The sequence below is a fragment of the Condylura cristata genome, unplaced genomic scaffold (assembly GCF_000260355.1).
Source record: "Condylura cristata isolate star-nosed mole 26May11 unplaced genomic scaffold, ConCri1.0 scaffold00029, whole genome shotgun sequence".
In the NCBI taxonomy this organism is placed as follows: Eukaryota; Metazoa; Chordata; class Mammalia; order Eulipotyphla; family Talpidae; genus Condylura; species Condylura cristata.
Window position 1 is genome coordinate 1,795,835 of NW_004567130.1, and position 24,150 is coordinate 1,819,984.

The 24,150-nt window shown below is 55.3% G+C and overlaps 1 protein-coding gene across 2 annotated transcripts in view; it reads right to left on the minus strand.

The window, feature by feature from the left end:
• The window catches only part of DHX37 (DEAH (Asp-Glu-Ala-His) box polypeptide 37), a 24,149-nt gene extending 4,005 nt beyond the window's left edge, over nt 1-20,144 (minus strand). For both annotated transcript variants that reach the window (XR_001145926.1, XM_004690632.2), the window contains exons 1-21: nt 20,001-20,144; nt 18,475-18,644; nt 16,011-16,123; nt 14,359-14,713; nt 11,896-12,044; nt 11,370-11,462; nt 10,012-10,108; nt 9,086-9,199; nt 8,613-8,714; nt 8,320-8,434; nt 7,463-7,558; nt 7,226-7,308; nt 6,431-6,566; nt 5,862-5,938; nt 5,325-5,557; nt 4,018-4,129; nt 3,086-3,192; nt 2,789-2,977; nt 1,841-1,965; nt 1,660-1,776; nt 113-285 (exon numbers count right to left, since the gene is read on the minus strand). Coding sequence is in view for 1 of the 2 variants with exons in the window: in XM_004690632.2 (XP_004690689.1) it covers nt 113-285; nt 1,660-1,776; nt 1,841-1,965; nt 2,789-2,977; nt 3,086-3,192; nt 4,018-4,129; nt 5,325-5,557; nt 5,862-5,938; nt 6,431-6,566; nt 7,226-7,308; nt 7,463-7,558; nt 8,320-8,434; nt 8,613-8,714; nt 9,086-9,199; nt 10,012-10,108; nt 11,370-11,462; nt 11,896-12,044; nt 14,359-14,713; nt 16,011-16,123; nt 18,475-18,644; nt 20,001-20,106 (2,862 nt within the window). In the remaining variant the exon portion in view is untranslated. The remainder of the gene's footprint in view (nt 1-112; nt 286-1,659; nt 1,777-1,840; nt 1,966-2,788; nt 2,978-3,085; nt 3,193-4,017; nt 4,130-5,324; nt 5,558-5,861; nt 5,939-6,430; nt 6,567-7,225; nt 7,309-7,462; nt 7,559-8,319; nt 8,435-8,612; nt 8,715-9,085; nt 9,200-10,011; nt 10,109-11,369; nt 11,463-11,895; nt 12,045-14,358; nt 14,714-16,010; nt 16,124-18,474; nt 18,645-20,000) is intronic.
• Nucleotides 20,145-24,150: the final 4,006 nt, after the last annotated feature.

Sequence of the window (24,150 nt, forward strand, 5' to 3'; positions counted from 1 at the left end):
GCCCAGTGCCCAGGCCAGGGGGCTGGATGGCGCCCAGTGCCCAGGCCAGGGGGCTGGATGGCGCCCAGTGCCCAGGCCAGAGGGCTGAAGGGCTTAGGGAGGAAGTGCCAACCTTGTAGGCGTTCCTCCACTTTTCATCCAGCAGCTCCTCGCTCTGGACCCTACGGGCCAGGTGGTCACCGAGGCCAGCCGTCACAATCTGTCGCAGGTAGGTCACCTGGCTCTCAGTAGGAGGTTGCATCTTGGGGTCCACAAACAGCCCAGCCTCTGGGCACACGGCATTGACTGCGGGCGGGGACAGCCAAGCATGAGGATGGCGATGGCTGTGATGGCCAGTAGGGGGCAGACTCTGTCCCTACATTCCAGAAGACTCTCACCCTGATAGGTGAGCTCTGGCCTCAGCCTCCTGCTGCCTGGACCCTGGCCCCAACACCCCTCCCCGCCGTGGGCAACAGGGCATTCTGCTAAGACGTGGCTTCTTGCTGGCTCCCATAGAGAACAACAGGATTCGGGTTGGGCCTGGACGCAAGAACAGGGTTGCTGGCCAGGACTTCTGGAAAGCCCATCCTGCCCCCTGCTCCCTTCTAGAAAGCTCATTTTTTAAAAGTGCAACTAACTGCCTTCTCAGCCAGAGGCCTGAGGCCAGAGCCATGTGCCATGGTGGGCAGGGCACGGCTAGGGTTCCTGCTGCTGAGGGAGCAGACATGCGGTGTGAGGCCACTGCTCCCAGCGTGCAGTGATCCAGTTCGGGGCTGACAGAAATGCTGTGGCTGCTCTGAAGGCCGGGGGCCCGGGGACACAGCACAGGACAGGGACACACCAACACTGTGTGTCAGGAGAGAGCTACTGAGAACAGCAAGCCTGGGAGGACCTGGCTTGACGTGGACCCCCATGCCCTCTGCCCGGATCAGCCACCCCAAAGTGGCCGAAGAGTTGAGGCCTCTGACAAGGTAACAAGAGGGCAAAGATGTTTCTCTCTAGGTTCCTGGAGCCACTGCTGGTAGGAAAGCCAGGCGTCATCTTGGTGTGAAATCCAGGGGTGAGGGACCATCCCCAAAGGGGAGGCTGAGCTCTATGGATGCCGGGAGGAAGGCTCGACATGGCTGCCGGGGGCGGTGGGGTGGGTGTAGGTGGCAGAAAGCCAGAGGGGAGGAGCAGGGCCAAAAGGAAGGCAGGACAGATGGATATTTCTGTTCCAGTGTTTACAATATAAAGCTCCTGGCTTCCCCATAAAACACCCAGCAAAGTTTAAGCTGAAAAGAGAGGAGAAGAATCGGGAAGGACGGGAGCAGGCACCAGGGACAGGAACAAAGGGGCCATTGCCTGGCACATGCCAGAGTTCCTGCCTCACCCCACCCCCGCAAGCTGGAGCACTGGAGTCAGGGTGAGGCAGGGGGCTGCAGGGCCGAAGGCGTGGTGGTGACCGAGCCAGGGGCAGAGGGGGAGGCGAGGTCCCTCAGGGGCGCCAGCCACAACCGTCTGCCATCCCCGGCCCCAGGCAGTCCCCGGGAGCTCTGGAGCGTGAGGCACGGCTCAGGGCCACAAGCATGTCAGCAGCGCGGGAGCTCCAGACACGGCCACGAGTGACAGGAACGACCGCAGTGGCAATGTCGCTCAAGACAAGTTCAAGCTTCACTAGACGGGGCTGGCGGTCCGTACCCGCAGTGGTGAGCTGGCCGCGAAGACGCCGGACCTCCAGCATGGCCTTGTAGCGTAGCCCGTTGGCCTCGCAGAACTGGGGCGAGCAGCCGGCGTACTCGCAGGCTCCCACGGCGCCTGTGGGCGAGACAGCACTCACCCCCTGCCCCCACGCGCCCTCCTCGCCCCGTCTGGCACATACCTAGCAGCACCATGATATCCCCGAGTTTCAGGGACATGCCCGGTCCTGCCCAGATCCTCTTCATCTGGGCTACCCGGGCACGCCGGCCCTTCAGCTGGGCGAGCTCCTGGTCACTGGCGGCCGGCCTACAACAGACAGACACACACTGGGTTACTGCCCTGGCATAGGCTGCCCAGCCACCGTGAGGTGCCGGAGCAGGGATGCACTTTTCATTCCCCAAAGCTGAGACAGAGTCAGGGAGAAAGCAGTGGGCTGACGTCCCCACTGACAGCCATGGGACTGAGGCGCCCTCGCCCCCCGACCTGGCAGTTCCCATGCCACACACCAAGCAGAGAACCCTCCAGCAGTGGAGAGCAACCGCCGCCACCTTGCGGGCCCAGTCAGAAGCCCCAGGGCAGGCTGGAGACAGAGATCAACTGTTCTTGAGGTCCCCATGGAGGGGACAGTCAGCTGATGTGTGACCTTGAGCTGCGGAGTGCCTGACATCCCATGTGAGCTGACCCAATGTGCTGGAACCATTAACGCCCAGCATTACCCGGACAGGAGGGTGAGGTATGGTGATGCCCGCGGACCCACGTGCTCAGGAGGGGTGGAGGGAGACATGACAGGTGGGCTTCCCAGAGCCTGGTCCCGGTCAGAGCAGCCAGGGGTCCTTCAGGACAGGGTTCTGGGGCGGGACTCACGTAAAGCAGCGTAGGTCAGGATGCCACACATAAACAGCGTGGCTCACGTGTGGGAGGAACAAGGGTAAACGAAGCCACGAAGTGACAGAAGCACATCGTGAACCAGCAAGCCCTGCGGACCCCGGGGAGCTCTGAGGTCGAGGGCGACGGAGAGGGGATCCAGGGTAAGGAAAGTCCAGCAAACAGACTTCTGTGGGGTGAGGGGCCCGCACAGACCACCCAGTGGGCAGGGGCTCCCCGAGGCCAGAATCCCGCCCGATTCCACCTGTCCAGCTCCTCGAACAGCTCCCGGACGGTCATGGCAGCCACAATAGTGATGGCATAGGGCAGGCAGCCATGCTGCCGGCTCAGCGCCAGCATCTTGGCATAGCGTGGTGCCACGGGGAAGGTGGCCATAGTCCTGCCCAGTGCGGTGATGGGGCTGCTCAGTCGGGAATTCTGCAACTGCTTCACCCTGCAGCACAGAGGTCCAGGATTCAGCGTCAGCCCCAAGACCGAGGTGCCTGGGGTGATGGGAGCGGGGCTGGCCTTCCACCCCCTGCCTCCACTCCACCCTGCCCACCGGTCTAGTCGTGGGGGCATCTGCAGAGCACCCAGTGCCACCAGCAGCTCCTCAGCAGCAATGAGGGCCTCCACGGAGGGAGAGGTCGGGAAGGGGAAGTTGATGACCTGGAAGACAGGGGAGGGCGTGAGTCCCACATGGTGGGCAGGAGTCCCCACAGCAGGGAGTGAGGGGGGCAGTCACCACTGGTGGGAGGTTGGGGTTCCACCAGAACAGATGGAGCCAATGTGGCCAGACAATCAGGAGGAGACAGGGGTGATGGCACTGGCGTAGGGACAGCTGACAGCAAGAGCTCAAGCATGCAGGTTCCACCCTGGATGCACGGATATGGGTGTCCCCCATCAGGGACTAAGACTTGGCATAAGGAAGTGGAGCCCTGGCCCCTGCTCCCACATGATGAGCTCAAGTACATGATGCTGAAAGCAGCGGGACCTTCAAGGGCACAGCATGTGACTCCCCAAGTGTGACGGGCCCAGAAAGATAGGCCCACATCTCCTGGTGGACCAGGATGGTCCACCCTGAAGGACAAAGGCACAGAACATGGACTCATGCTGCCAGTGCCTGGCAGGTGTGGCAGGGGTGGTTTTTGATGGATGTGGGTCTCCATGTGTCTGGGACCAACCCTCCTGGAGCAGGTGACAGGTGGACCACCCTGGTCCACCAGGAGATGTGGGCCTGTGGGCAGAACCTTCTGTGGTTCTCGAGGGCACTGCCAGCCCCTGCCCCTCCCGAGGCCTGTGGGAGCATTTCAGTCCGCCTGGCTCTGTCCCCGACACCCATCCTGGTGCTCCAGAGATCAGGGCTGGGACTTGGGTTCTCGTAGGGGCTTTAGCTGCTTGGCAAGGGCCCCAGGGCCAGCCCCAGGGCACTGAGAGAGGGCAGACAGGACGCAGGAATCCAGGGGGGCGGGGCAGGGCCTACGCCACTCAGACCTTTTCGATGTTCAGAGCTTTCATCTGAAGGATCAAGTCTTCCACGGGTCGCCGGGTAATCTCAGGAGGAGGAAACTGCTCGAAGTCTCCAAAAACCGCTGAAGAGTACAGCCTGGCAGAAAGGAACACGGTCAGAATGTGCCGCTGGCAAAGCACAGACTGCTGTGGCCCCACTCGCTCTGTGTGCACAGCCGGGTCACCCGGGCCAGGCCCGACCACACAGCCTGGGCGGGGGAGGGGACGGGGGCTGACTCAAGTCATGGTCAGGCTGGCACGGAGCGGGTGGCAATCTTAACTACCACTCTTTTCAGTTTTCTCAATTATCTTTTTTTGGCAATTCTGAACACTGGAAAAAGAGACATGAAACCATAAAACATGGTACAGACTTGAAAAAAAACATCTGCATGATACATCTGACACGGACCTATTGTCCCAAATGTATAAAGAATTCTTACATCTCGGGCCCTCCCTGGTGGTGCAGGGGTTGTCTCAGCACTATAAAGCTATCGCAGCCCCCGCAGCAGAGTTTGCTCCATGGCCGGGCACTGGCCCACAGGGCACAGCAGCCCTCTCCTGTCCCCCTGCTGCTCCCCTCAGCAGTGGATTTCAGTCAACCCGCTGTTCTGCTCCCCACTGTCTCTGGTGAGTCTTCTCACCCCCATTGCCCACACCTCTGGCCTGCACCCCAGCTCTGGTATGCATCAATACATAAAATAAAAATTAAAAAAAAAAATTTCTTACATCTCAACAATCAAAAGACAACCTAAGGTAAGGAAAAGACCAGAACAGACATTCCCCAGAGCTCACACAAAGGGCCAGGAGCCCAGGGCCAGCCCAGACAGGCAGATGCCGCCTCCCCCACAAGAAGCTCACAACTTTCAGAAAGGAAAGTAACGGGTGTTGCGAAGTGGCTGAAGAAACAGACCCTAGGTCCACGGGCTCCCCGCAGGTCACCTACACAAGGCCCTCAAGACCCAGAGGTCTGCCCGACTCATGAGACACGGACCCTTGAGGAAGTACTCATGATGGCTGCAGGAATGCCACTGAATGCCCGCCCACAGGGAAGATGTGGTCCCACACACGGCGACAGCACAGGACTCTGCATGAAGGGGAGTGAGGCGTCGTGCCAGGCCACACCACAGTGAACCCCCAAACACACCTGAGGAAAAGACCCGAACGGTCCAGTCCCACAGATTTGAAATCCTGGGACACAGCCCGAGGACCCCAGTGGACACAGCCTGGGGACCTCACGGGCTCCCTGGTGGGTCAAGGCCCCATTGTCCCCAAGCAGGAAGCTGCAGACCCACCTGTAGCAGTGTCCAGGCTCTGTCCGGCCGGCACGGCCCGCCCGCTGATCAGCCGAGGCCTGGGAGATCCAGGTGACGTGGAAGGATGATACACCGGTGACGCGGTCATAGAACCGCTTCTTGACCTTCCCACAGTCCACCACATACTTGACGCCCGGAATGGTGAGGGACGTCTCGGCCACATTGGTGGCTACCACGCACAGCCGAGTCCCCTCTGGGGGAGGCTTGAAGACCTGGTATCAAGGAGAGACGAGTGTCAGGGGAGAATTCACCAGCAGAGGCGTGGGAACAAGGTCAGGCAAGGTCCCCACGGGGAAGCAGCCAGGCGAGCAGGGCCAACTGCTTGCCTCTGGCTCCTGCCACCGTGTCCCAAACAGGGAAATGAATCTCATTTACAAGTGGGAGATGCCAGTACTCTTCTAGAACACCAGGGCTGGAGACCAAATAGCTCCTAGTCAAGACAGTCAGGGCTGCCCTGCCCCTTCTAGATGCCCCGAGAGATGCTCCCCCCGGGACCCACTCCACCTGCCAGCTCACCTGTGCCTGCTTCTCAGGGGCCAGCAGGGAGTAGAGGGGGAGCACGTGCAGGGGGAGCGAGGCATCCAGCTGCTCACCTGCAAGGAAGTGGAGGCCCACTGGCACCCCAGCACCCCCACCCCACCAGAGAACACTGTACCACCTGGCTGCCTGCTGGGGTTCCACCCTCAGGACCAGCACATCTGGCGCAGAGCCAAAGCTCCCTGTCCACTGCCCAACTCCAGCCTGACGCCCACCAGGCTCTGCCCAGGAAGGCCAGCCAGGGCCCATCTCTAGTCACGGGGTACATTCCAGTAAGGCAAGCTCTGCAGTTGGGGAACCCTCCCTGCTGTTGTTGAGGCAACACCACAAATACTGAGAGCCAGGTAATTTCAGGAGCTCAGGAAAAGGCGGGAGGCACAAGGGCCAGGAACCCAGCTCTCTGGGCCTCCACCCCACAGGAACAGAGAGGTGGGGTCACAGTGTCCCTCCAGGCACTGTGAGGGTAGACAAGAGCCTGGGCCCCAACAGGGCCTGGGGAACAGCAGGGATGCAGGCACAGGCACACGGCGGCCCTGCCGGGGTCCCACCTCTGTCTGCCACGTCGTCCCCCAGGTCCAGGTCCAGGTCGGAGCCCAGGGCCTCCTCTTCATCCACGTCTGCCTCCCGGTCCTCTTCACCCACGGGCAGCACTGAGTAACTGTCCAAACTGATATGGGGCAGCGTCTACGGCAAACAAGATGTGAGGAGCACAGCTCCAGCCAGAGGTGCCCACACAGCACGGCAGACCCCTCCTGTCTCCACACCACTCTCCTCAGCAGCTGATTTCAGTACCCCTGCCTGCTCTGCTCCCACTCTCTCTGGCGAAGCCTCTTACCCCTGCACCTCCGGCCTACACCCGGTCCTTGTATACATAAGTAAATCTGTAAACAAACCCAGTCAGACCGGGGCCTCGTAGCTCACCAATGAAAAAACACTGACCTTGACCTGGCCGTCGTCACGCAGGAAGTGGGTCTGTCGGGGCGAGCAGGCCTACCCCTGCCTTGCCCATGCGCCTGTCCTTCCACAAGAGCCGAGAGGGCCTGTGCCCTTGCTCTGTCCCCCGCCCCCGAGAACCCTTGCAGATGCTTCCAAACGCTTCCCCAGCCCCAGGCTTCAGGAACCTCGACCGTTTCAAGTCCTAAGCCACCCTGCAGCTGTGGAGCGGCCACACAATGGAAACCCCACTGCAGGAGCATCCCTGCTGTCACTGGCAGCTCTCGGTGGCTGCTGGGAGCCTGAGGAATGAGGGATGTCACCAAGGAACTGCACTTTGACTCTATTCCACTAAAGTCAGGCAGACGTGCACACAGCCACTGGCAAGGCTGCCCCAGGGCCCCACCTACCGCTGCCTGAGCCTTCCTGGCCCGAGTCCTTGACTTCTTAAACTTGCGCATCTCCTCGGCCGAGTCCTTCTGGTCATCCTTCTCTGGGAGAAGATGAACAGGTCAGGCGATGGCACCCTGGGCTGTCCTTCCCTGTGGGTGACCCTAAAGTGACAGGACAGCAGGCCCAACACAACAAAGCGAGATGCTGAGGCCCGGGCCCCGGCGAGGGCTCCGGCGCAGAGGGTAGCGCGGTACCTGGCAGCGGGGCCCTGGTGTGGGGGAAGGCCTTCCTGAGCCTGCGGCACAGCGCATGTACCTCCGCCTGCCCTGTCAGGAACACCAGGATGCCGCCTGCCAAGAGGAAGGCCCCCAAGTTACCCCTCCAGGCACCCCACAAGTATCCCTGATCACCGACCATCACCAAGCCCCGCTGGGAGGCGGCTGGCAGGATAGCCAGACAGGACGTCGAGGCAGGGGTGATGGCAACCATCCCAGGCCTGTGGTACCACACTGGAGGCTGGACGGTTACCTGCTGGCCAGCAGTTCCACTCCTGAGAATAAAAGGAACGAGGGACCCTCCCACGGGTCCCTCCATTGCTGACAGAGGACCAGGACGGGGAGGAGGCCTGGAAAAGGCCGGAAGGGAGCAGGAAGAAAGGCCAGGATGCACGTCCAGAGGGAGGCAAGGCGCAGGGGTGTGGGAGTCAGGAGTGGCCGCACTGAGGGGTGAAGGTCCAGATGTAAGAGAAGCCCCACTGAGAAGGTGGGGAGGAGGGAACAAGATTATGTGCTGGGGTTGCGCCCAAGAGTACCCCTGGAACAGGCGGAGAGTGGGCAGGCCTAGCACTGTTCAGCGAGCTGTGGGACAAGGCTGAGTGACAGGGCTGTTGGGAGTGCCCAGCAGGGCATGAGGGAGCAGGGCAGCAGGAAGCCAGCCCTCATTCCCTCGCTCTCCTGGGGCAGAGTCTAGCAGGCCAGGCACCCTGAACACCTGGGAAGTGGCACAGAAACCAAGGCTGAGCAAGGGCTGAGGCACCTGGGAGACAGGCCAAGGACACCTGCCCGCACCCCAGGCTCAGGGGTGAAGCCCAGCTTCCCCGCCAGGGCCTGACCTGCCGGGAGCAGGCGGTGGATCTTGCAGACCTTCCGGAAGCACTCGCTGCTGTAGTCTTCCAGGGGTGTCCGCTTGTTAAAATGCACCGTCACTGGGAACTGCCGGGACTCGACCTATGAGGGGCACACGGGGGCAGGGGCAGGACGGGGTGACTGTAGCCCAGAAGCACCCCTACCCTTACCCAGACTTCCCAGCAGGGAGCCTTCAGGGCAGCACTCCCTCCCTCCCCAGCTCCGAGCTCCCGTGCTCTGTCCTGGCTGCCCCGCTGGCCCACCTCCAGCTAGATGTTACCTTGATGACGGGGGGCGGCTGGGCAAAGAGCCGCCGGTTCTGAGTGAAGTCCTCCACCCGCAGTGTGGCCGACATGATGAGCAGCTTCAACGGCAGCTGTCTCTGTGGGGTGGGAGGTGGTGACCTGGGGCTCGGGGACCTGACCTCCTCCAGTCCTGACTCTCAGCCCCTTTTCTGGCTGGGGAACTCTCTAGAAAGGGTGAGTGGGCGGCAGGTTCTGCTCTCCCAGTTGTAGCTTATAAAGGGAGGCTTGAAAATCCCGGAGGTAAAGTTCTGCTAGAGGACGGAGGCAGAAGGCAGGGCCCGGGCCCACCCATCACTACAGGAAGGGAGAGCAGGCACCAGGCTGCAGTGAGCGCCTGGGTCTCTGGGGTTGGGATGGGCATCAGGAGTCTATGCTGGGCCTAGGAGTCTATGGACAACACGCTGAGACCCTTGGATGTGGGGGCCCCCCACACCCCGCCTGTACCCACCTTTGCCCGGAGACACACAATGCGGGACAGGAGGCCGATGAGGATGTCCGTGTACACACTCCGCTCGTGAGCCTCGTCGATGATCACCACCTTGTACTTCAGCAGCAGGAAGTCCTGGGAAGAGGTCAGCAGGGTGAGGCCCACCTGCCCTACCTGAGCCACCAGGGCCACTCTGTCCCCTCACTCTCACCTGGGGAACCCCTCTGATAGCTGGCATGGGCCCTGGCCCACTAAGTCTGTGACCTTGGGTAAGGAGTGTCACTTCCCCACACCTCAGGTTCATCTGTAACAGACGAACAACTGAACCCACCTCACGGTCACGGTGCAGTTTCACTGACAACTGCCTCTGCAAAGCATATGGCCTGGGGCCTGGGCCAAGGTGCCAGAGCAAGGGGCGGCCTCTACTCCTTAAATCTGAGCTCTCACTCTTCCTCTGGGCATGGAGAGCCAGGCAACTTGGAAACTTGCATTGGGTGGGGACTCAGGGGGGTCGGACTCAGGGCATGCCATATGAAAGGAACCATGGAATCCAAAACCACACTGGTCACCTTCCTAGGTGACCCTGGCAGAGAAGGCTGTCGTCTCTGCGGTCCCGAGACCCCCACTCAAGGGCCACATGGCCAGTCAGCAGGACTCAAGGGGCACATCCTGGTGAATGCCAGCTCCCGGAAGTCAAGGAACATCCCCAGGCCTGTGCTTGCCATCCACACATATAACACAACTTGCTTCAAAACAATTACATGCAATCTGCACCAGACTGCAGAAAGGTTTGGAGAGTTAAATAACCTGCCCAAGATCACACAGCAGCACCGCGGTACCCTGGCTGACCACTGGCACCCATGGGCATTTGTTCTCATCCAGGGCGTCGGCCTTACATTTGGCCCCACGCTCTCAGGCCTTTCCCAGAGAGAAGACGAGCAACCAACCTTCTGTATTTCTTTGAGCAACACGCCATCAGTCATGAACTTGATTCTGGTCTCTTCTGTTACGTTTCCTTCATAGCGGATCTGGTAGGAGACGACCCTGCAGGACAGGCTGACCTCAGGGCAAGCTGGAGAGCAGCTACAGAGGCTGCATCTGAGCAGTTGCTCCTACATGGGCAGCAGGGGAGGCCTGGCCCCACCAGGCAGCACGCCTGAGAGCAGGGGACCGCGACTCCCCTGAGGACCAGATGCCTGCCCCACTTGCTCTCCTGCTCCAGAGCCTCCAATTGCCAAGCATGTCAGGCCAGCACATGAGGACCATGGCCAGAGATTCTGGGGAGACAGCCATGGACACCTGAGCAGGCCTGGAGTCACAGACACAGGAGGATACTGTGATCATGTTCTGAAGAAACTTTATCTTAAAAGTGCTAAGAGCTGTAATGGGAGCTACGGACATGGTGACAGAGCGTCTGGCACCTGCCTCTGAATGACAGGTGCGGTAGCGGGTGCTGCAGAGGAGGGGAAGCTGGCCAGGCCATGGCTAAGACGCTGGTGCAGGAAAGGGCCGGCACGGGCAAGTAGGGCACACGTGCGAGCCTTGCCGTTCTCTGAAATGGTCACGATAAGCAAAACACACAGAAGCAAGGCACAGCCTCTCACGTGTTATTATTTTTAAGATTCATCAGTTAAGGGGGCAGGACAGACACAGGAGAGTGGGATCTTACCCCATTTGTAAGAAACAGACAAGGGTAAGTATGAAGATGTGGTGGTGCAGAGAAGCTTCTAGGACACGCAAAAAATGTGTGGTGGCCACGGCCAGAAAGGGGAGCAGGGGCACTTGCCCACCTGATGTGCAAACAGACGAAGTGTCTCAGACTGCAGATAAGCTGCAGGGGGCCGTGGGGGCCACACGCACTGCCACACAGAAGCCGGATGGCCTGGCCCGCGGCAGGCGCTGCTCACACCTCCCCAAGGCAGCAGGGACGGATGGACAGGGGAGCCTCTCGCTGTGCTCAGACCACTTCGCACGTCTCCTGGCCCCACCAGACCCGAGCCCACGGTCTGGCCACGACCGGCTGCTTTGCTCCCCTCCTGTCCATGGCCAGCCTGCAGCCTTGATGCCAGGAGAGCCTGTTCCTCTGGGAGCCCTGAGGCTCAGAGGAACCCGGTGATGCTAAGGGCTCATCACTGGCCACCTGCTGCTTGGCCTGGCCCTTGGCCCAGAAGGGTCATTTGCTCACCCCCACCCCCACCCCTTGTGATGTGACCCCATGGAGGATGTGCGTACCAGTGTCCTACTCCTCCAGGAAAGCCCAGCCACCTCCACCCCTGAGCCCTACCCCAAGAGGCAGAGTCCTCACCGCTGCGACACATTCATCTCCTTGGCCACTCGCTGGGACATGGCCATGGCGGCTACTCGGCGGGGCTCCGTGACACCAATGATGCTATCCTCGCTAAGGGGGAAAACTGACACATCAGCTGGGGTGCCAGATTGGGGGCCTCGCAGAAGTGGTTATCACCTGGCTAAGGCAGCAGGCCAGTGCCCCAGTATCACTGAATAAGAGGCCCAGACCAGGGGACACAAGGGTCCAAGTTGCCAGCCAGGTGACATGAGCACCCTGCTAACCCCTGGTTCCACACACTGGGACTGAAGGGGCTGCTCTGCACAGCCACACCTGTCAACCACGGACTGCACCACTCTTCAACTTCCCTACCTCACAGCTGAGGACACAGAGGCACAGAGACACTACATCACACAGCTTACCATAGCCACACAGCTGGGAGGGCCACGGCGGGACTGGCGCCTGGGGCACGTGCTCCAAATGACCAGGGGCCCAAAACTCCTGCCACCTAGGGACCTGCAGAGGGCCCCGGGACCGCTCTCACCTGCTGTAGCCTGCTTCATATAGAAACTGGGGCACCTGCGTGGTCTTCCCACTGCCTGTCTCCCCACACACGATGACAACGGGGTGCTCGGCCACTGCCTCCATGATCACTTGCTCTTCAGAGAGAATTGGGAGTTTCAGTCGCTCTTCCTGGCAAAAGAAGGAATTAATGCTCAGGATGCGGGGAGGAGGGCACCCCCTATACAGGGACAGAGGGGATAAGGGGAACCTACTCAAACAAAGCAAGATTATGGAGGAAGACATGGTTTACAGAGGTAACAGCGAGCGTCCTCAGAGACATGGGAACCCTCTGTGGGGGGGGCACCCACACCCGTGTATCCCTAGCAAGGCCCTGTCCCTCACAGGGGCCAGTTCTGGAGCAGCGCAGCTCCCAAAACTGCCTTCCTGCCCCAGATGTGGCACACTTGTATGCATGTGCTGTCTGTACACACTACACGAGAAGTGCTGTGCGCATGCGTGTCCATATAGATGGTAGAAGCACTGTGAGCACGCCTGTCTATACATGCCAGAGAAGCGCTGTGCACACGCCTGTCTATACATGCCAGAGAAGCGCTGTGCACACGCCTGTCTATACATGCCAGAGAAGCGCTGTGCACACGCCTGTCTGTACGCATGGCCGGAAAAGTGCTGTGCACATGCCTGTCTATACACGGCTGGAGAAACACTGTGCGCACGCCTGTCTATACATGGCCGGAGAAGAGACGTGGGCACGCCTGCCTGCCTGTACGCAGGGCCGGAGAAGCGCCGTGGGCACGCCTGCCTGTACGCAGGGCCAGAGAAGCGCCGTGGGCACGCCTGTGTATGCATGGCCGGAGAAGCGCAGTGGGCACGCCTGCCTGTACGCAGGGCCGGAGAAGCGCCGTGGGCACGCCTGTGTATGCATGGCCGGAGAAGCGCTGTGCGCATGCCTGTCTGTACGTACGGACCAAGAAGCGCTTGTGCACATACATGACTGTATACACAGCAGGAGAAGCCCCACGACATACTGCTCACCCTGTGTATACACATGCACACTTGTTCTGAAAATGGTTTTTATTCTATCCTTTTCAGCGTTACAAAAAAAAACCCCAAAAAACACCATTTGCCTCATGGTCAGGACCACCAGATGGGTGGCAAACACTGCCCCAGGAATCCCAGCATGGCCGCCAAGGGAGGGGCTAGGGCATCTAAGACAGCAGGACAGCTGCAGGATGGGAGGACAATCCCATGCTCTGAAGAAAAGGCCAAGATCACGCCCTGTTCCCACAACAGGTTCTTCCCTGAGGCAGTTAAGAAAAACCAAAGAATGGACTTCAGCTCCAGAGGGCAGGAACAAAACTCAGGCCTATTAAGTTGACTGACAAAAGAGCAAAACTGCAGAAGGAAAAGGAGCACCATGCTATTCACACAGAGACACAGCACTGAGACACCTCCTCCAGGAAGGCCTCTGAGGAATACCCTCAGAAGAGCCTGGCAGCAGCGGGACACCCTGAAGAGTCCAGCCACCAAGCCTGGCGGAGCGGAACTCCACTCCCTACTGGCACAGTGCCTGGGCCGTGACATCATGGAAGTAACTGGGGAGGGCCAGAGCTTGCCCTGCATGTCCCCACAGCTCCAGCTACAACCTCATGAAATGATCTTCACCCTTATCTGGGATGGTGAGCTGATAATTTCAATGTTTTCATTTAAAAAAGAATCACTCATCCCTATTTTAACAGTCAAATCCGCTCTCAGGACCTAGGCAGCCCCTGCGCCAGGGCCTGTCCCGTCCCCTACTCAGGAACAGGCCCCTCAAAGAACCCCATCTCCCTCCACAGCCCTCGTCCCCATGTAAAATAGCGCGAGGCTGAGGTTGCTCTCCCCACCAGGATGAAGGTCCCCACTGCCCTTGAGTGAACAGAGTGGACAGATGGAGTGACCTCCACCAGACGGGCCCAGGACTGAGTGACCTGGATGGTACCCCAGCGTCCAAGGCATCCTGAGACCAAACAGTCGATGATACCACACCAAGGTTTCTGCAGAGGGTCCCAGGCTTTACATCCTTAAGTCCTTTCATCAGCAGCACAACCCCGAGACCAGATAAGGAGAGTGAGGCAGAGAAAAGGGAGCACCTAAAGTAGGTGGGACAGCCCCAAAGTGCAGATCAGAAGGCCCGGGCCTGGGGCAAGCAAGGAAGCAGTAGACATGGCCAACGTTCGACTCCAGGTCAGCTGATTCCACGGCCCAGGCTAAGTCTGGACAACTGGCCACCTCGGCCAGGACACACGACAATGCCAGATGATGAAACACTGACCCCGACCAACCTCAACAGCCTGGACCAACTCCAGGGAAGGCTGCAACACATCTCCATGAGGAGGTGCTGTTACTCCCCCTTTTCTAGACTGGTCTCAGAGGCAGGAGGGTGAAGCAAGCTGCCCCAAGCACTCAAGCCCCTGCCCCTACCACAAACACCCCAGTGGCAAACCTGTATCTCAGGGGAGCGGTTCACAGGGATGAAGATGGCCGGCTTCATGGGGGGCCTGGCCATGGTGGAGGATGCTGCTGGTGGGCCTGGAGGAGCAGCAGGGGTCCCTGCTGGAGCTGACTGAGTGCTGGGCTCTGGATTCTCACCAGCTGCCTCTGGAGGCACACCTGCCACTCCAATGCCCACACCAGCCTCCCCGGGCTCGACTCCTGTGGCTTCATCCTCGAGCTCAGACTCTGCTGAGAACTCAGACTCGGACTCCTCTTCCTCTGAATCCTCATGACAGCGCTTCCGGTGGGCCCCGCTGAGGCTGCTGATCCTCTCCGGACCCTGGGCTCTGACCTCCTGAGACTTCCTGCTGGGACAGCAAGCATCAGCAATGGAGCCTGGAAGGACCAGTAGACCCCAAGCTGCTCAACACTGGTCAGAGCCTGGAACTCAAAGGCCATGACCACCCCCACCCGAGAGGCTTTGCACAAGATGTCCTTGCGTCTCTACATGACGCAAACGTCACCCTTCAGGGAAGCCTTCCTAACTGTGCAGCTGAAATCCCTCTCCAATGCCTTCCATTCTCTTGCCCTGCTTTATTGTCTATTTTATGCCCACCAGTCCTAAATATCTACGTTTTTGACTATAAACCAAGGCCCCACCATTAGAATTAAGTATCTTCTCCCCACCCCCACCCCAAAGATATATTTATTTATATATACTTAGAAGAACTGGTGTTTAGGCCAGAGGTGCAGGGAGCTGAGAGGACTCACTAGAGACTGAATGAGCAGCAGAACAGGTGGATTGACTGAAATCCACTGCTGAGGGGAACAGCAAGGAGACAGGAGAGGTCTGCTGCACCATGTGGGTCACCTCCCTGGCTGGGGATTGAACTAAGACCACAGTGGCTGGCACCAGCTTGATAGTGCCATTTCTTTAACCCCTGAGCCACCAAGGAGGCCCAGAACTAAGTTTCTTAAGGGAAGGGAATTTTATTTTTGCAAACTGTCCTATCCTAGGGCCCGTAGAACCTGTAAGCAGTTATTAAATGCACAATAATGCTTAGAGGCACCAGACTGGGATCACTGTAAGAGGAGACCGGGCTGAGTTTAAGAGCAGAGGCAGGGAAGCCATGGGGAAAGGGATACACAGGCTCCACTTAAGGGCCAGCTGCCCTCTGCAACTGCTGGCTGGCATGGCCAGATTGTCTGAATGGTGCAGACCAGGTGGGAACCTGGATTTTTAGGTGATTTTTCCTAACTTTTAAAAGTTGGTTATTAGTAAATAGCATCTCCCCCAAAGTCATGTCTGCTAGGGCCTCAGAATATGACCTTCAATGACAAAGGCCCCCCAAGTGACTGGTCTCCTGAGAGGAGCGAGAAGATACCTCAACAGAGAGCAGAGGCCCATGGAAGGCAGAGACATGCAGATTAAGGCCTGCAAGCCACGGACACCCAAGATGGCTGGCAAGTGCCAGGATGAGGAGCAAGACCAGGAGGAGCTGGCTCTGCAGATACCTGCCTCAGGACACGTGGCAGGAGTATACAGTCCTGCAGTTGGAAGCTGCCATCGGTGCTGGTTTATTCCCACAGCCCCAGGAGCAACGCCTTCTATGACCCAATCGATGCCTGCTCGCGTGGATCCTGACATTAGGGGTGACTCACGCTTTGGAGTGGTACATGCGGTGCCCCGTGCCCAGCCTGGATGTGGTGTAGAAGAGCTTCATCTCATCTTCTGAAACCTGGACTTCACTCAATTTCAGTAGCATCTCTGCTCGCTGGGAAGGGAGACAGTGTCACAATCGGCACAGACACGCTCCGTGGAGGGGCAGTGTGACAGTATCAAGCTTCAGCACTGCTACCACTGCAATTTTTCTTTCTTTCTTTTTTTAAAAGATTTTATTGATTTATGTATACAGAGCTAAGGTGCAGGGGCGGTGAGAGGACTCTCCAGAGACAGAGTGGGGGAGCAGAACAGGCAGACTGATGAAGTACACTGCTAAAGGGAGCACTGGGCGGGTCAAGAGAGGTTTGCAAGTACCCCGCTAAGGGGAACAGTGGGTGGGTCAGGAGAGGTCTGCCACCACCTCCGGGTGGGGATCGAACCAGTACTGAAGTGGCTGTGGCTAGCTTGCAGTGCTGTGCTTTTAACCCGCTGCACCACCAAGGAGGGCCCCACCACGATCTTTCTATAGTCAAGCTCCATTGCAGGGTGTTCTTCTGCCGATATTCAGGGGGCTTCTGCCCCCATGGAGTCGGGGTCAGGTAAGCGGGGCTGTAGACTGCTGACCAACCAGGTGCCTGTCCAGGGAGACCGCCAAAGGCACAGAGCAGGGCCCAGGGGTATACTGTGGCATCACCACCTCCTCGCCTGTTGTTACTCAAGCTGGGGGGGCAGCTCCATGCCTGATGGGACATGGTCCCCATATGAGTTAAGGAGCAATGTTTAGGGGTGTGCAAAACTGTTTTCTTTTCCTGACTCAAAGTTTCATCAGGCTTTTCCCTGTGTTTCTCTCTGTGTAAACAATTCAGAGCTTGTAAGAGACAGAGCCAGGCAGAGGACAGCAGGGAAGCAGCACCGCACAGGGTGCTTACAGGAAACACCGCGGGAGGGTGGGTCTCCCTGGGCAAGCACAGGTCAGCCGTCTCCTGTGGACACCACAGCCTCGTCATGACTTTGCCAGAATCAAATAGGGAGCCCACGAGGCCTCTGGATCTGAATTTCTCAGCCTCTGTACCCCAGCTGGACAATTTGCTGTGGGGTGCTGTTGGCTGCTTCAGCCCAGGAGCTGCTTGTAGGGCCCCACGTCATCATGACTAGATGTTCGACATGGCCAAATACTCCCCCATGCAAAACCGTCCCAGTCGAGAATCACTGCCCCAGATCCAAATTTCAATTTACAGGAAGTTCAGAGAACAGAGGAATGAATTTAGCTTCACCACAGGAAGTAAAAGTCTAGACTCTGGGAAACTCTGAAACAATCTAATTTCTTCAACAAATTACACAGGGGGGGGGGGATAGGGTGGGAGCCACCTGTACAAAACAATTGGAAATTCAACCATTTATAGGATATTTGGTATTTTCAAAAAGGTGTTGCTAACAGCACTGGTTATTTAAAAATAGTCCTCATTTCAACAATAGAAACTGATTTATGGATAAAATGTAGGTACAGTGGGTTGAATGACAGTCCCCAAAACATTTGTCCACTGTTTGGAGACAGGGTCTTTGCAGATGTAGTAAGTTAAGATCCAGACATGAGATTACCTGGACTTCTGGGGTGGGCCCTAAATCTAAAGGTTCTTCTTACAGGAGCCACACAGGGGAAAGGGCTCTGTGGCATGGAGGCTGATATCCTGGGGCACCAGGAGGGACCCCCGCTGGAGACTCCTGCAGTCCATACCTTGATTTCAGACTTTTAGGACATAGCCTCGCCTCACCTCAGAGCTCGAGGAATGCCAGAGAATCAATTTCTGTTTTAAGTCACCCAGTGCATGGTCATTTGTTGGGGCAGCCCCAGGAAACTAATATCTTGATGGGTGTCCTGGACTTGGACCCAGGGGAAGAAGGAACAGTGGTAGGGACCCTGGAGTGACCAGGGTGGTCACCATTGGACCCTGTTACCTCCATTTCTGTGTTTGGATTTTATATTACAAAACCCCTTTCTCTGAAAAGATTTAAGGAAGAAAGTTTGAAATTGACCAGATTAAAATACAAATGTGCAGGGAAACAAGGCAAGCATATTGACGGGCTAATTCCCTCATTAACACACATCCAGCCTCAGTAAACCTGGGCCTGCTGCAGCCTGGCAGAGCCCCAAGTAGCCAGCCCCATGAGGGGCTCAAGGTCTTGGAGCCCCTGGTCACCTGTAGGTATTTGGATTTAAATTCATTAAAACTAAATCATAAAACCAAGTCCTGAGTCATGCAGTAATGTTTCCTGTGCTGACAGCCATAGGTGAAGTAGCTACTATACTGGATTGTATCGACAAAGAACATGCCTCAAGTTCCAGAAAGCCCCACTGGAGAGTCCTGCTACAGAGACCCAGAGGGCAGGGGGTTGGGGTACAGACTCTTCAGCCCTCCCCACCCTGAAGAACCATGTGACCCAGACTGAGTTGGTGGTATGTACCTGGCTCTTTTTCTCCTTCTGTTCTAAGATTTTTTGCAGCACTTTCCGCTCTTTCTTGGTCAGAGGCTTCTTCTCCTTCTTGGACAAAGGAGGGGCTTTGATCTTCTTCTTCTTCTTCCCCGGTAGCACCAGTGCGTTGCTTGCATCAACTCCTTTCAGCGTGGCCTCATCTGAAAAGACATTCTGGACTGTTTCAAGACCTGGAGGCTACGGAGGCCAGCCACCTTAGTGCTGAGTCCTCTGGGCTGGCCACCCAGTATGAGCCTCTGGAGCCCCCAAGGGGGTCCCTCCATACTAGTCTGGGGTGGGGGAGGAGGGAAGTATAGACCATAAACAATAGACCAGTAAAGAGGGTAATTTCAAACCAGAGGGACACACAGATATGCTTCCCTGGGTTGTGTGGGGGAGATATGTATGCCTGTCCCCTCTACTTAGATCTCCAAATGACTCCCAAACCAAGCTCTGGGTCTCCCGCAAAACTGCCTGCCCTTGGCATGGCAGAACTCTACTGACTGCCCGCTGGTCCCCTCAGCGGTGTACTTCGTTGATCAGCCTGTTCCTCCTCTGCCTCTGATGAATCCTCTCACCTGCACAACTGGCCTGTACCCCAGTTCTGTATACATAAATAAAACAAATCTTAAAAAAAAAAAAAAACCTGCCACCACATACTGTCACCATCTCCAAAATGTATCCCGAACCCAATAACTTCTCACCTCCCCTGCTTACTCCTTGGTCCAGACTTCTGCTTTTGTCCAAATTTGTGTACTAAGCCTCCTAAGCAATCTCCTGGTTCTACTTTTGCCAACATAGCATCCACAGTGATACTGTTAAAACATAAATCCAGTGGCATCTCAACTTTGCTACAAATCCCCCCAAAGCCTTGGTCTTCTCTATGACTCGTAAGGCCCCCCACTTTTTCCTCTCACCTCCAATCAGTCATTCTGAGGTCTTAACTCAAATACTTGCTTCCTCAGTGTGACTTTCCCCATAATTCCATGGAACCCACAGTCCATCCAATGCCTGACCTGCTTCATCTCCTTAGAATTTTATATTCATACAACATTTGTTTTATATGTTTAACACATTTATCTTTGTTCATTTCCCCCCAGGAGCACACAAGCTGAGCAGAGATTATTTTTTAAATCTCCTATGATGTCTCCAAGAATGGTGCTAGGCACATGGTAGACGCTCCTATTAGCAAAGCAGCATCTGAGCAGAAACATCAAGCAGCCTGCAACTGAGCAGACAAGTAGCTGAAAATAGACGCGGGAGCTGGAGAAGATACAGTACAGGAACCCAAGCATAGGAACAAGTGGAACTGCCCCCATCTCTATACTACGGCACAAGGGTCCTGTCCCAGACACACATATAAGTAGCGTGACATTGTTGCCCCTCTTTCGGGCCTCCTGAGAGGGGGTTCTCCTCTCCCCACTCTAGTCAAGAAGGGCACAGTGCGCAAGGCCCTCCGGACCCAGTGCCCAGCTGACCCCTCCCCTGAAACCCTGCCCCAGTCCGGGACGCCTTACCCTTTAGTTCCAGTCGCACGGGAGGTGGCTCGGGGGGACCCTTCGAGGGGCCGGGGGTCACCTGCTGGCGCCCCTTGATGTTGTACCGCCGGCGCAGCTTCCCCATCGCACCGGGGAGAGGCAGGCAGTACCAGCAACTTACTCCGAAACCCAACCCACGTGGGGTCCCAAACCGTCAGCTCCCGCCGGGAGACTTCCGGGCTGCGCTCTCGCGAGAGCCGGAAGTACCCCGCTGGAGGGGCGGGACTGTGTGAGAACACGGGGCGGGACTAACTTGGTTTGGGCGTAACTTGAGGTGGGCATGGCCAACAAAAGGGGCGGGGCCTGGGAGTCCCTAGCTCAGGAGTCCTTGGGTAAGACCAGGAGCCAACATTCTCGCGCGGTTTTTTCTGAGTTCCTGAATGTGCCTAATTTCGGGACTGGGAAGTAGGAGTACTTTGTCACCTGTTAAAATATCACCCCACCCCTCATACCAGCCACTTCCCTCCTTTTGATCCAGCTGCCTGTTATGATGTCCATAGGAATATACATTCTTGTGTAGTAAAAAGGCACCGTAGGTCAGTTCTAGGGGCAGGTGGAAGAACTAAGCATCCAGTAGACAGCTTCATTTATTGACAATTTAATATATATTTTAATGAAAACACTTTCTCGCTCTCTTTTATATATAAAAACGATTTGTGTTTTTTAACGTGAAACTCTTCTGCCATGGAGAGACCTGGTTGCTTGGAGTTTCAGACAGTGGAGGTACCTCTCAGACAGTGGAGGTACCTCTGGCAGGGCCCTATGGACAGGTGCGAGCTGTGCTCCCTTGAAAGTCCTCCTGGCAACCTCAGGGACTGCATTCTTATCAAACGTTTAACAACTTTCACTTTTGCATTTGCTCAAGGGATTCATTCATAACAACTCAAGAGGTGAGTGCTTTTTCTAATACAGCATCTTTTTAGATTTCCCTAACATGGACTTCTTTTGGTACTTTTTACTTTGGTAATAATATGCAGTTTATGAAGGTGCTGTGGGTCCCCTCCCCTCATACACACACACCATATTTTGTATGCTCTGCAGGTGAAGGCAGAAACATTTTCTCTGGCACTCTTAATTGTGATGATTGCAATATGAAGAAATGAAAGTCTCCACACCCTTTGTCCTCTGCCGAGTGGTGGTGGTGTGGGGTCTCAATAACTGGAGACCAAATCCCTCAAAATCCTTGCTCCTTTGGTGACTTGTATTCAGACACCACCAAGAGGAAGGACCTGTTGGCAGTTTTATTCTCTCCTTACCACTTTACATTATCATAGCTCACCCAGAAATAATGTGTTTTCTGAATCTTCTGATGACATTGTGAATAGAACAGTGATGTTGTGTTGCATTTTCTTTTTTCTGTTAAAAGCATTAAGTCATTAAGGGCAAACATGTAAATTCTATCACAAAAAGGGTTAAGGCACTAGGATTTAGAATTTTGGAGACAAAGCTAGAACAATTCCTGGCAGAGTAGGTATTCAATTAGTTTTTGAATGAGTAAATGAATGAAGAATGTGACTGAATTTTCACAAGCTCCCCTTGTCTCCTGAAAAGCATAACCCCTCAGACCTTCCCTGGTGGCAATGGGTTAAACCACAGCACTGCAAATCCAGCCACAGCTTCAGGACGAAGTTCAATCCCCAGCCAGGGAGGTGCTGCAGACCCCCCTTGTCTAGCACACTGCTCCCCTTAAACTTTTAAATTACTATGTAGGAGCAGCAGTGTACTTTGTCTGCTCCCTACTCTGCCCTCTTTCTCTGGTGAATCCTCACCATTACCACCACCACCATCCACCTCTGGACTGTACCCCAGTTCTGTATCTATAAATAAATAATTTTTTAAAAGAAAAGCATAACCCCTTACCATACAGCTGGTGAATGGGAAGATTTGGGCAGTATATGTGCTTTTAAATTTATAAAAGATTTTTATTATTCATGGGGCACCATGTGGGCCACTTCCCTGGCTGGGGATTGAATTCATGCTGCAATGGCTACAGCTAGCTTCGTAGCTCTGCACTTTAACCCAATGCACCACCAGAGAGGACCCTGCTTTTAAAGTTATATATTCATTTAAATGGATACAGGATGGAGTGTAATTACCAGTATATCAATCTATTTTGTTGCTTAGGGTGATAGTGATTACAGTTTCTTCTTCAAATATGTGTATTTAAACAAAGTTTGAGTACTTTTAAATTACTATGTAGGCAATGTCTCCAATCTATTGTGCTTTATAGCAAAGGATTCTCTCTTTTCCAGAAGATAGAAAGAGCATTCTATAAAGTGTGGAAAAAAGGACATATACATAACACAGGTCTCATACATACATACATATATATGTATACACACACACACACACAATTTTGAATGAAAGAAGCCAATCACAAAATATCATTCTGTATGATCTCATTTAAAGAAAGGTCAAAAACAACCAAAATGTAGTCCTTACATTTTGGAGGGGGGATGTCAAGAGAGGACACAGGGAAGATTGCTGATAATTTTCCCTGCTCTGGAGTTTACCTTGTGGGTTCATTTTGTGAACAAAGAGGTGCTTTATGATTTATATATTTTTCCATTTGCATGTTATACTTCAATTGAAAAGTTTACATTATGCCCACAGAACTGAAGCATACAGCAAAGAAGGGGGCAGGAGAGGCAGGGCAAACCAGGGGAGGTATGAACACAAGGGACTAAGGGTGATAAGGTAGCAGGAGAACTATGGGGACTATAATGATGTAAGGAAAAAATTTAATTAACAAAATCTATAAACCTTAAGCAAAGTTTACTTGAAAAAGGAAGATAAATTTCTAAGCCACTGTGAGATATCAGTACCCCCTTACTTGTCTCATCCCCTTGTGAGCCCGGTGCTAACCTCATTTTTGACAGGAAACTCTGCTGATAGAGGCATAACACTGACTTATAGCATTTGCTGATTTGGGGGGCATAGATACTCCAAGCAGGGTCTATTTGGAGCTGGTGACTGAAAGCAGAGTTGAGAGGAGGGATACGGCAGCACAATGTTATATTGTTTTCATCATACAAGTGCAATATTTAGAAATAATCTCACAAAGATAATTGCAAATTGTGTTAAATTACTTTGTGTACTTTTACCATAATTGAAATAAGAAAACAAAAAACAAAGCAATCTCAGTTTCCTGACTTTGAGAATAATTAAGATTAATTATCTTACGTTTGTGACTTTTTGTGAGTCTATAATTATTTCAAAGTAATAATAATTTTAAAAAAGTTAAACAACCCAAGAAAAAATGGCCAGAACAGATAAACAATTCACCAAAGAATAATTCAGGAGGCCCAGAAACAAGAAAACTTCACCAGGAATCCAGGAAAAACGTAAATTCAGAAATAAGCTACAATAATTCGCCATTTACATAGCAAAACTTATGTTTGCTTTTCTGATTTTCTCAAACAACACCCGGTTAGACTCTGACTTAGGACGCAGACCCGGTGCTGGCGTTGCGTTTTAAGTCTTGGCTCCGGCACTCGGGCACCAGGGTCGTGAGTCGAAGGGGATTCCACGCTCCGGGCAGGCTGGTGGCTCCGCCTCCACCCCCCGTGTTTCCTGTCAACTGTAGGTTAGAGCAAGGGGCTCCCCAGGTGGCGCAGGCGCTTCCGGCCGCTCAGGTGGGCGGGTCGCCCCCCCACGCCTTGCCCTCCACGGCCACCTCCCCCACCCACCTTGCGTCTATGGGTCTAACCTCCCGAGGGTCACCTCCGGGACCCCTCCTTTCACCACGTGGCGTGAAAATGACTTCCCCACCTGGTAGCGGGACTTTGGACACAGCTTTCCCTCCGCACCTGCCCTGTGACTCTCAACTACAGTTGGTCGGGAGGGACAGGCCGGCGGTTGGAAGTTTGGCTTTATTTCAACGTTGGGAGTGGAGGACTAAGCAGGTGCCAGGCTTATCGCCATGGGGAACGGTTACCCGCTCCATCACAAACTCCGCGCCGGCGCGAGCTCCTATTTTCCCATCCTTGGGCATCATCCTCGCGGAGGCCGTCATCGGCTTCACCGGCAGGGTTGCCTAGCGTGGAGAACTTAGAAGTAATTTTTTTGGAAAGGGCTCAGAGCTCGCGGGGTCGGGCGGGAGGGGACCCCCGGCGGGAGGGGACCCCCC